General features: G+C 45.2%; 1 protein-coding gene across 4 annotated transcripts in view; it reads left to right on the forward strand.

Moving 5' to 3' along the window:
• LOC134914699 (ceramide synthase 2-like) overlaps nucleotides 1-12981 on the forward strand; it is a 283044-nt gene that overhangs the window by 244200 nt on the left and 25863 nt on the right. For all 4 annotated transcript variants that reach the window (XM_063920068.1, XM_063920067.1, XM_063920069.1 and 1 more), the window contains one exon: nucleotides 10947-11053. In XM_063920068.1, the coding sequence (XP_063776138.1) occupies nucleotides 10947-11053 (107 nt within the window). The remainder of the gene's footprint in view (nucleotides 1-10946; nucleotides 11054-12981) is intronic.

Consider the following 12981-nt stretch of genomic DNA (forward strand, 5'->3'; position numbering starts at 1 on the left):
AGCTGTACCTCCAGCAAGTGATTATCAGGGTCCCCCTCCTTCAACAGGGAAGGGGTTACTATTCCACAATGTTTGTGGTACCGAAACCGGACGGTCCGGTGAGACCCATTCTGAATTTAAAATCCTTGAACACTTGTATAAAGAAATTCAAGTTCAAAATGGAATCGCTCAGAGCGGTTATTGCAAGCCTGGAAGAGGGGGATTTTATGGTGTCGCTGGACATCAAGGATGCTTACTTGCATGTCCCCATTTACCCACTTCACCAGGAGTACCTCAGGTTTGTGGTACAGGACTGTCATTACCAGTTCCAGACGTTGCCGTTTGGCCTGTCCACGGCACCGAGGATATTTACCAAGGTAATGGCCGAAATGATGATACTCCTTCGGAAGAAGGGAGTTATAGTTATCCCGTACTTGGACGATCTCCTCATAAAGGCGAGGTCCAGAGAGCAGTTGTTGATCAGCGTAGCACTCTCTCAGGAAGTGTTGCAACAGCACGGCTGGATTCTGAATGTTCCAAAGTCGCAGCTGATTCCTACGACGCGTCTGCTTTTCCTGGGCATGATTCTGGACACAGAACAGAAGAAGGTGTTTCTCCCGGTGGAGAAGGCCCAGGAATTAGCATATCTGGTCAGGGACCTCCTGAAACCAAAACAGGTATCGGTGCATCACTGAACGCGAGTCCTGGGAAAGATGGTAGCTTCATACGAAGCCATTCCCTTCGGCTGGTTCCATGCAAGGATCTTTCAGTGGGATCTGTTGGACAAGTGGTCCGGATCGCATCTTCAGATGCATCGGCTGATCACCCTGTCCCCAAGGACCAGGGTGTCTCTTCAGTGGTGGCTGCAGAGTGCTCACCTTCTCGAGGGCCGCAGGTTCGGCATACAGGACTGGGTCCTGGTGACCACGGATGCAAGCCTCCGAGGATGGGGGGCAGTCACTCAGGGAAGAAACTTCCAAGGGCTGTGGTCAAGTCTGGAGACTTCTCTACACATAAATATACTGGAACTAAGGGCCATTTACAACGCCCTGAGTCAAGCAGAGCCCCTGCTTCGAAACCGGCCAGTGCTGATTCAGTCAGACAACATCACGGCGGTCGCCCATGTAAACCGCCAGGGCGGCACAAGAAGCAGGATGGCAATGGCGGAAGCCACAAAGATTCTTCGGTGGGCGGAGAATCACGTGCAAGCACTGTCAGCAGTGTTCATTCCGGGAGTGGACAACTGGGAAGCAGACTTCCTCAGCAGACACGACCTCCACCCGGGAGAGTGGGGACTTCGTCAAGAAGTCTTCGCACAGATTGCAAAGCGATGGGAACTGCCACAGGTGGACATGATGGCGTCCCGCCTCTCAGACAGGACCTGCTGCAACAAGGGCTCTGTCTGTTCCAAGACTTACCGCGGCTGCGTTTGACGGCATGGCGGTTGAACGCCGGATCCTAGCGGAAAAAGGCATTCCGGATGAAGTTATTCCTACGCTGATAAAGGCTAGGAAGGACGTGACAGCAAAGCATTATCACAGTATATGGCGAAAATATGTTGCTTGGTGTGAGGCCAGGACGGCCCCTACAGAGGAATTCCAGCTGGGTCGATTCCTGCACTTCCTACAGTCAGGGGTGACTATGGGCCTAAAATTGGGGTCCATAAAGGTCCAGATTTCGGCCCTATCCATTTTCTTTCAAAAAGAACTGGCTTCACTGCCTGAGGTTCAGACGTTTGTTAAGGGAGTGCTGCATATTCAGCCCCCTTTTGTGCCACCAGTGGCACCCTGGGATCTTAACGTTGTGTTGGATTTCCTGAAATACCACTGGTTTGAGCCACTTAAGACCGTTGAACTAAAGTATCTCACGTGGAAAGTGGTCATGCTGTTGGCCTTTGCATCGGCTAGGCGTGTGTCGGAATTGGCGGCTTTGTCATGTAAAAGCCCATATCTGATCTTCCATATGGACAGGGCAGAATTGAGGACTCGTCCCCAATTTCTCCCAAAGGTGGTATCATCGTTTCATTTGAACCAACCTATTGTGGTGCCTGCGGCTACTCGGGACTTGGAGGACTCCAAGTTGCTGGACATAGTCAGGGCTTTGAAAATATATGTTTCCAGAACGGCTGGAGTCAGGAAGACTGACTTGCTGTTTATCCTGCATGCACCCAACAAGCTGGGTGCTCCTGCTTCAAAGCAAACTATTGCTCGCTGGATCTGTAGCACGATTCAGCTGGCTCATTCTGCGGCTGGATTGCCGCATCCAAAATCAGTAAACGCCCATTCCACAAGGAAGGTGGGCTCTTGGGCGGCTGCCCGAGGGGTCTCGGCTTTACAGCTTTGCTGAGCGGCTACTTGGTCGGGTTCAAACACCTTTGCAAAGTTCTACAAGTTTGATACCCTGGCTGAGGAGGACCTTGTGTTTGCTCATTCGGTGCTGCAGAGTCATCCGCACTCTCCCGCCCATTTGGGAACTTTGGTATAATCCCCATGGTCCTTACGGAGTTCCCAGCATCCACTAGGACGTCAGAGAAAATAAGAATTTACTCACCGGTAATTCTATTTCTCGTAGTCCGTAGTGGTTGCTGGGCGCCCGTCCCAAGTGCGGACTTTCTGCAATACGTGTATATAGTTATTGCTTAAATAAGGATTATTGTTATGAGCCATCCGTTGAGTGAGGCTCAGTTGTTGTTCATACTGTTAACTGGGTAAGTTTATCACAAGTTGTACGGTGTGATTGGTGTGGCTGGTATGAGTCTTACCCTGGATTCCAAAAATCCTTTCCTTGTAATGTCAGCTCTTCCGGGCACAGTTTCCCTAACTGAGGTCTGGAGGAGGGGCATAGAGGGAGGAGCCAGTGCACACCAGATAGTACCTAATCTTTTCTTTAGATTGCCCAGTCTCCTGCGGAGCCCGTCTATTCCCCATGGTCCTTACGGAGTTCCCAGCATCCACTACGGACTACGAGAAATAGAATTACCGGTGAGTAAATTCTTATTTTATATCATATGTTTCCTGTTATTTCATTCCTCACTTCTCCATCCTAGTTACCACAGCCAGAGACTGTACTGCACCCAGGGGTGATCCTGCACCCACTGCTGTGTGATCATTTGCTGAGACAGTACACCCACCGTTGTGTGATCATTCCACGAGGGATGTTAGCAGAGTTCTGTGCTTTTTTTTTTTTTTTTTTGGTATCAAAAAAGCCCACAATGACTTCTAATTTCCTAATACTTCACAACAATTACATACAGGATCGGACTGGCCCACAGTGGTACAGGGGAAACCTCCGGTAGACCCCACTGCCTGGGGGGCCCTCCTCCTCTAGGGATCAGGTTCTAGACTGTGCACTTGAATTATATATTATACATATGTTACCGTATACTGCACAGGATTATGATGTATTCTCTACAGTACATTGCTGTCATTAATCTGGCACATTATCATGCCTGCACTAGCATTAATTACTATATAAATTATAAGGAGTCCAGACCAGGTACTCTATAATGTTTAGACAAACCTCTGTGGTGGCTGGCCACACCCCCTTTGGAGGCTGGCCACACCTCTAATCATGGGCCCCTACCACTGCATACCCCCGGTGGGCCCTTCATGCTCCAGTCCGACACTGATTACATATCACATAACGCCTGTACATAATATAATGTGCTCTGTGACGTTTAAGGCAAATATTCTCTCTAGCCTGCCCTTTACGTCTTACAAATGCAGTAGCTTTTCTATGATTGGACGGTGCACTTAGGCTCTGGTATGAGTTGTGTGTGCTTACTTAGGCATTATCAATGGCACAAGGCTCAGCCAAATCATCTTCTAGCTCACCACTCTGTACAGAACTTTATGAAGTGCTCCGAGCTATGACATTTGCGAATCACAGGACCTGAGGAACCAGTGACAGTATTTCCCAAACCTGGAATCTGGGTATGTGACCGTCAGTCCATCTGCTATACAGGCAGACAGCTGCATCATGATGTTTATATAGGACTTGAACACTTAAGTATCTAACATGATTATTGTCTACAGCACCTACAGTATCTGTGTCTGAAAGATACTTAAATGACACCACTAAAATCCAGTTATAGATGATTATGGAGGAGATGTATCAAGCTTTGGAGAGGGATGAAGTGGAGAAAGATAAAGTACCAGCCAATCAGCTCCTATCAGGCTGTGCTTGAAAAATGACAGTAGATGCTGACTGATTGGTCATTTTTATCACTCTCCACTTTATTTATGTAAAAGTCTTGATACATCTCTCCCTATATGTAATATGAAAGTTATAGTTTCCAGATATAATTTAAATCAATCTAGCTTATTAATTCATTTATAGGTTTAATATCATCTATATTTTAATGTTCGTGTTTCTTCATAAAGACAGAATTAGAGAGGTTAACTCTAGGACCAATTTCTGCAATTTCCTTTCCTTATAGATGCAAAAAAAAAAAGGTATCATGAATTTGTTCTCTACACAGTGGTTCTTGTTACAGAGAAATGTATAAATATCAGGCCCCCCAGAAGCAGCATCTCAAACTATTCTCTGTCCTCCCCAGAAAGCAGTCCCTAGTAGAGGCTCTCCATGGTCTAACAGAACAAAGACCCATTGTAACCCCTGTCTTCAGTCTCTCCACTCCCCTTCCCTCTTCTGTGGGGCTAAACACAGCACATAAAGCATAGATGTTAACTAGTTTATAGAGAGCTGTGAGTAGTAATACTAATATTAATAATAATATTGCAAATCATAATTATTTCAACAACTGGGTAACCTGGCAAGGACTAATTGTATATTTCAGCCCGCCCCATTGTATTTCAGTGGTCACAATAACTTATTTCTTAATTCATTGCATTATTGAAAACAATGATGTCTAAATATCTTGATATTTTAATTGAAGTGATACATAGCAGCAAATAAAATTGCTGAGCGTGATGCTGTATCATTGTAAGCTCCGAAAGAGGGACCCAGTGTCTGCACATAGTAGAATTTACTATTGCTAAATGTTCAGTATCTGTGGTCTGGACCAATAAGCCATTTCACTGGGAATCGTAGATGTGCCAAATTTAGCACACAGACATGCGGGGGGACGCCCAGCACAGGGCTTGTCCGCCCCGCATGTCAGGCCTGACCCCCTCGCACAAGTACAAAAACATCACACAGCAGCGATGCTTTTGTACTTTAGGAGTAGCTGCCTGCCAGCGCAGCTCCTGTGCGCTGGCAGGAGCTACTCATCGCTGTGAGGGTCACAGCGGCTGTGTGTGACGTCACGCAGCCACCGTGGGCCGCCCCCCCCCAACGGTCCGGGCATGCCTGCATTGCCCTGACCACCCCCCCCCCCCCCCCCAAATGGCGGCCAAACACCGCCGGCCCGCCCAGCGACCACCTCTGCCTGTCAATCAGGCAGAGGCAATCGCAGGACTGAGACAGCATGCGCAGTTCAGACCTGATCGGCAGCAGTGATCAGGTCTGAATGAGGCCCTTAGTCTTCAGTTCAGCCTTAATTATGTTCCTGTTCCCATTGTATTGTATTGACTGTAGCATACTCATACTCTCTTAGATAGATAGATAGATAGATAGATAGATAGATAGATAGATAGATAGATAGTGATTTGTCATGTAGAAAGTCCGAATTTCATGGAAGAAGGAGTAAACACAATTGCCATCCCTCAAATCTAAAAAAGGACACATTATTAGAAAAATGTCTTTTAGAGATGGGTAGTTAAGGATTTGCTACGCAGGGTGATAATAATTCACTTGCTGAACATTCATTTCCTCAGCCTGTCTCATACTTATTGGGCCACTGCAACATTTCAGTCATATTACAACTTCTTGTATGGCCCACTGAGCAGTTTAACTCTGACAAATTCAGAAACAAGAGGAGAGGAATGGCAGCTGTGGGAACTGATCAGGAATAGCTGCCCTTTGTGAGAAGTGACATAGTGCTGTCCGGAATGACTTGCTATTGAAGTGCAAGTTATCTTTTACAATGTAAACCATTGCTTCTACTCACTAAGTGCATTGTTTCCTTCCAGGTATATGACATCTCCCCAAAGGCATGTACTAGTCAGACCCTTCTGCATGTAGCATAATCATTTTGAATGATTAAATATACTAGCCTCTGAACAAATACTGTTCAACTTTTTGTTAGCTGTGGCCCTAAGTTTTAGAGCGACTTTGTGTTTGGACACCAAAAGAGGCAGTTACCTATAAAATGCAGTGGGGGTGCGGGGTGCCGACTCCTCCTCAGTAACAGGGTGCCGGGTGCTGCACTGTGACGGTGTGCAGCACATGGCTTCTGTCACTGTGTGGGAGACGGCAGTGCAGGCAGACGAGTATAAGGGGGCAGCCCAGCATCTTCGGGAATGATGGGCATGACGCCAAAGAGATGAAAACGGAGTCAGGATGTGAGGCCACCCCCCTTCTCGTAATGTCACCATTCCTTTTTCAGTACACCAGGTGTCAGTGACGCCCCTGATAAAATGTATTGCATATGTACCATGTCTAACACTCAGGAGCATTTCTCTATATTGTTTAGAGGTGGCTTAATAGGCTTTATTATGGTCAGATGGGGTTGTGTCGTGTCTGATTAGTTATGTAAGGGATGGAGCGATCAGATTCATGGGTCTTCAAATGTAATGTGATTTTAAAAAAGAGCTGTTGGGGATATGCCTTTATACATAGCCTGATCCCTAATCTATACCAATTTCTTGGACCTCAATATTTCTTGCCTGAATTCCTCAGTTATACTAATCATACCTGTGATTGTGGTTTGCATTTGTGCATTTGTAAAAGGACTTTTTTCTTTTTGAAAATGTTCAAATCATGCCTGGTGAAATATGGGGTGTATGGTCATTAGTGATAGTCTTTTACATAGCTTCAAACCTACCACATAGTGCTAAAGCCTCATTATGAATGGTTAGCTTGAAACGTTCCAGAATATGGTATCCGGTCTATAGATCTACGCTAAAAAGGTCTACAGTCAGTAGGTCGACCACTAATGCTCGACTTGCATTAGTACGACAGGGTCAAAAGGTCGACATGGTAGAAACGTATACAGTTCAAAAGGTCGACCGGTTCAAAGCATCAACATAAGGGTCGACACACATATGGCCAACACACATATGCCCCCACCCCCCCACCCCCCACCACCACATTTTTGCATAATTTACCATCCACGGGGACTGCAATTGGGAATAGAAACCTTGCCGGAAGTATGCAATGAGACACAGTACACTATTGGGGCTATTTTGTGTCAGAAAAGTGACAAAACGTGCCACACTAAGTTGACTTTATATAAATAACCTGGGCTGGTTGAATTATAGTAAACACATCCATTGTAAACTGTTGTTTACTGTCACCAAGATAGGAGAGGCATCTGTTACTTCCCATCCACTCCTAAACCTTTGTTTCAGTAGTATTCTCCCCTATCACTGGTAATATTTGGTACTAGTTGGTCCTGTCACTTCTCAATAATATCCCGTCCACACTGCACCAAAAACCCGGTATCGACCCAGTAGTTTGTCGGCATGACACGGGTCGCAGTGCAGTGTGAACGGGTCACTGCTGAATTCCCGGGTCGCCTGACCCAGTAATTCAACCCGGGAATAAAGAAGGGTTGTTCCCGGTTAATTACCGGGTCAGGTACAGTGTGAACGGGTTACGGGACCCGTTTACTAAAAAGGGAGAGGCGGCACTAGACCTGATGTCATCTCCAGCGCCGCCCCCCGATGCAGCCTCTGGCCCCGCGCCCGGATGGCAACCCGACCCGGCATATTGCCGGTTCAGGAAGCCACCCTGTTCACATTGCACAGGTCCAATGCCGGGTCACACCCGGGAAGGACCCGTGTTTAATTCCCGGGTGTGACCCGGCAATGGCAATGTGAATGGGATATTAGAAAGGAGACAAGGGAGGCTCAGATACAACATTACTGGAAAAATGATATGAGCACTGAACTTAACATCCGATGAGTAACAAAGGCCTATAGGAAAACAAGTAATAATATCACAGAGGTACAACAATGTGTACAAGGGAGGGAGTCTGAATCCAGAAGATACCACACAGTGAGAATATGATGGGTGGTACATTCTTAAAGCCAACTTAATGAGACCTGAAATTCAGCATAATCTACTTGTTAGAACATATTTTCAAATACCCATACCAATTTATTGGCACTATAAAAGCATATTCAATGTTATGAGATTCCCTATTGTTCAACAGAAGGAAATTCAAATATTCCCAAGGTCATGTTCCCCCTGATTTTTTACAAAACCAATGTCATGATGCTGAACTGTAGCAGCATAGGCAAATTGTATGGAATTATAATGATGGACCAGTGGACAGGAAAGGTTTGTACAGAACAATCATTTTGAAAGTCCAAACAGGTGCCATAAATCAGGAATACGCTCCTTAACCTAACCTTGTTTCTGCCTTCTAAATGACATGCCATAACGCTAATCCAAACTGTATTGCAACCAGTTTAATCCCTGAAATACCATGACTAAACCAGCAATAATTTGCAACCTACTGTCTAATTCACCTAAGTCTCCTGCGATGGAGGCTTTCTATCCTCCATTGCTATCACCATGCTTTGTTGGCCATTTTACCATGCTTTCCCCTCCATCTTTGTTCTTTCTGTCACACATGCTCTCTCATTCTGTTTATTAAGATATACATATATACACACTTACATGGAGAGGAAACACTAATATCAAACTTACAAAGCTTATTTCTATATTTACAGACATGCACAGCACGCCTCTGATTTCAGTGACCTCACTCCCACCTTTTAATTTAGTGACTAAATTGAGATCACTCTTTAGACTGTTTGCTGCCTGCCCTGACCTCGTCTGTTTTGATTATGAATTCTGCTCTATCCCGTTTGCACTTGGTTAAATAGTTATATTCACCATTGTACATTGTTACCGAGTATTCTGGTTATAGTCTACGTTATTTATGTGCAGACCATTGTATTTTGCTTCTGTGACTTGTGAATCTGTGTTATCAGGTTATTGTTGCACTTGACTATTAACCTCTTTATATTCAGCACAATTGACTACCTCCTAATCCGTCTATATATTGTACTACACTGGCAATATTGTAGGAGCTATTTAAACCCTTTTATACGTTCACTCAAATATACGTAAGATTAATGCCGGCTACACATCAGAACGATGTGTACCCGGCTGATATGGCAGCCAATGGCCGGCATATTGTATCCACAGTACACATCAGAACAATGTTGAGGGACGGAATGATCACTGTTCTTTCCTTTATTACACTGCACCGGTTGCATGTGATATCTGCCGATAGGCCGTGCAGCTTATTCTGCCAGAAGATATTTCATGCGACCAGTGGGATCGGGCAAACGCACTGCCCAATATGCACAATATAGAGAATAATTTGCATATTTTCCAAAGAAATTTAGATTCAAGTTCTCCCTAACCTTTCAATATCCTTTCATTTATGTAGTGTCAACATATAAAGCAGCACTTTGTAGAGCTCTAGGGTAAATTTACAGGATGTAGTTTATATCCGGGTGGTCAGAATCCCGGTGGTCAGAATACCGACAGTGGGATCCCATTCGTCAAAATGCTGCCAGCTGCCCCTTGGATATTCCCACCCATGGGTATCCACGACACCTATAGAGTGGGAATAGAACCTGTGGTGAGCGCAGCGAGGCCGCAAGGGGCTTCGTTGCACTTGCCCCCCTGCCGGCATTCTAGCGGTCGGGATCCCAGCGTCGGTATTCTGAGAGCAGGGATCCCGACCGCCGGGATAACATATCCAAAGCAAATTTACTAACCGGCAGTTTTGATTCTATTTCGAAACCAACAGAAATCAGCGGTGTGTTTGTGGTTAAAAACAATTGTGTTTACTATCTGTCAGTGTGCAGTGTCAATTGAAAAACTGTGGCGATGTAGATTAGTTTTGTCATACGTTTTGGCAATTCCAATGAAAACGGACAACAGAACTGACTAAAAATGCACCACAAATAGGCTAAAAATACACCACAAATACACTAAAAATACACCACAAATACACTAAAAATGCACCACAAATTGACCAACATTTCTTCATGGTTTTATATAGGAGAAAGTACAGTATACTACACTACATGCTATATCTACATTACAAACTCCTTATAAAAAGCCCCAAACCTCCCAAGCACATTGTAAGGGTATAGTGTTGGTGTGGTAGGTTTGAAAGCTGATGCTTAGTAAATTTATGGTTTCTGTGCTTGTCTATCTAATATAATCGATAGTCAGATGTTCTAAAGTTTTCCAAAGTCGGTCGATTTTTTTATACTTCCGTCGGCTTTGACTTTGAAAGTAAATCTACGGGAAATTGACCAAAATCCCCAAAGCAACGGTTAGTAAATATACCCCCTATTCTCTATTATCATTTCTACTCTTTGTCTATTGTTTAATAATCACAATAAGCACACGTCAATATGTTGTGAAAAATGTATCAAAACTCTTAGCTACTTATGTACCAATAAATGATGAATCAAATAGAAAAGCATTCTGTATTGTTTAAGCACGGCGAATGATGATATCATCATTACTGGGTCTGGATTATTAGATCTACACTAAAAAGGTCTACAGTCAATAGGTCGACCACTAATGGTCGACATGTATTAGGTTGACAGGATGAAAAGGTTGACATGGAATGGGTAGACAGTAGAAAAGATCGACAGGGTCAAAAGGTCGAAATGGAAATGGTTGACAAAAAAGGTAGACGATTTTTTTTGGGGGGGGTCACTTTTCTGTCACAAAGAAGCCCCATTAGTGTACCACGACCCTTTTGAACTGGCAGCCTTTTGTCCCTGCCAACTTAAATTAGTGTAGCTCTGTAGGCCGGATACCATCATTCCTTATGACACCATGGTTATATAACATTTTGGAGATTTGTTACATTTGGTGAATCCAGCTATCTTATCCATAAAAAAAATGTTTTTCTTTCCCAGTTAGCAAAGATGTTCAATTACAGCAAGTGGAAGAGGATGTGTAATATCTTGTTTACTATCTTCGCTTTGATTTTCATCGCCACGCGCCTGTTTCTTCTTCCCACGAGGTGAGATCTGACAGGTTACTTGTCATCTGTTTTTATTAAACAAGACGCTGTTTAATAGCTAAATTAAAAAAGAAATGTTTCCAAATATGTGTGTTATGCCCCTTTTATGTCCTGCCAAGTGTTCAACAAAAGTCCCTCACTGAAATTCAAACCTAGGTCAGACTGTGCCCCCACATTCTGCACTCCCACCATGGGCTCCTAGAGGGGGAAGAATTCATTAAATAAACATATGGAATACTCTGTAACTTGTATCTGGAAGATATAGATACAGATACAATTACAAATAGGTAGGAAAATGTGCTCTTATTTATGGAGTGTAAATACAATTTCTCTATCGTCCTAGTGGATGCTGGGGTTCCTGAAAGGACCATGGGGGATTAGCGGCTCCGCAGGAGACAGGGCACAAAAAGTAAAGCTTTAGGATCAGGTGGTGTGCACTGGCTCCTCCCCCTATGACCCTCCTCCAAGCCTCAGTTAGGTTTTTGTGCCCGGCCGAGAAGGGTGCAATCTAGGTGGCTCTCCTAAAGAGCTGCTTAGAAAAGTTTAGCTTAGGTTTTTTATTTTACAGTGAGTCCTGCTGGCAACAGGATCACTGCATCGAGGGACTTAGGGGAGAAGAAGTGAACTCACCTGCGTGCAGGATGGATTGGCTTCTTTGGCTACTGGACATTAGCTCCAGAGGGACGATCACAGGTACAGCCTGGATGGTCACCGGAGCCTCGCCGCCGGCCCCCTTGCAGATGCTGAAAAGAGAAGAAGGTCCAGAATCGGCGGCAGAAGACTCCTCAGTCTTCTTAAGGTAGCGCACAGCACTGCAGCTGTGCGCCATTGCTCTCAGCACACTTCACACGGCAGTCACTGAGGGTGCAGGGCGCTGGGGGGGGGTGCCCTGGGCAGCAATGAAAATCCTTTTTTTGGCAAAAAATACCTCACATATAGCCTCCGGGGCTATATGGAGATATTTAACCCCTGCCAGAATCCATTTTTAAGCGGGAGACGAGCCCGCCGAAAAGGGGGCGGGGCCTATCTCCTCAGCACACAGCGCCATTTCCTCACACAGTTCCGCTGGTCAGGAAGGCTCCCAGGCTCTCCCCTGCACTGCACTACAGTAACAGGGTTAAATCAAGAGAGGGGGGGCAAAATTTGGCGAAATTGTGATTTTATAAAAGCAGCTATAAGGGAGCACTTATTATAAGGCTATCCCTGTAAAATATAGCGCTTTGGTGTGTGCTGGCAAACTCTCCCTCTGTCTCCCCAAGGGGCTAGTGGGGTCCTGTCCTCTATCAGAGCATTCCCTGTGTGTGTGTGCTATATGTCGGTACGTGTGTGTCGACATGTATGAGGACGATGTTGGTGAGGAGGCGGAGCAAATTGCCTGTAATGGTGATGTCACTCTCTAGGGAGTCGACACCGGAATGGATGGCTTATTTATGGAATTACGTGATAATGTCAACACGCTGCAAGGTCGGTTGGCGACATGAGACGGCTGGCAAACAAATTAGTACCTGTCCAGGCGTCTCAAACACCGTCAGGGGCGTTAAAACGTCCTTTTACCTCAGTCGGTCGACAGACACAGACACGGACACTGATTTCAGTGTCGACGGTGAAGAAACAAACGTATTTCCCTTTAGGGCCACACGTTACATGTTAAGGGCAATGAAGGAGGTGTTACATATTTCTGATACTACAAGTACCACAAAAGAGGGTATTATGTGGGATGTGAAAAAACTACCTGTAGTTTTTCCTGAATCAGATAAATTAAAGGAAGTGTGTGATGATGCGTGGGTTCCCCCCGATAGAAAATTATTGGCGGTATACCCTTTCCCGCCAGAAGTTAGGGCGCGTTGGGAAACACCCCTTAGGGTGGATAAGGCGCTCACACGCTTATCAAAACAAGTGGCGGTACCGTCTATAGATAGGGCCGTCCT

This window comes from Pseudophryne corroboree, chromosome 1 (genome assembly GCF_028390025.1).
Source record: "Pseudophryne corroboree isolate aPseCor3 chromosome 1, aPseCor3.hap2, whole genome shotgun sequence".
Classification (NCBI taxonomy): Eukaryota; Metazoa; Chordata; class Amphibia; order Anura; family Myobatrachidae; genus Pseudophryne; species Pseudophryne corroboree.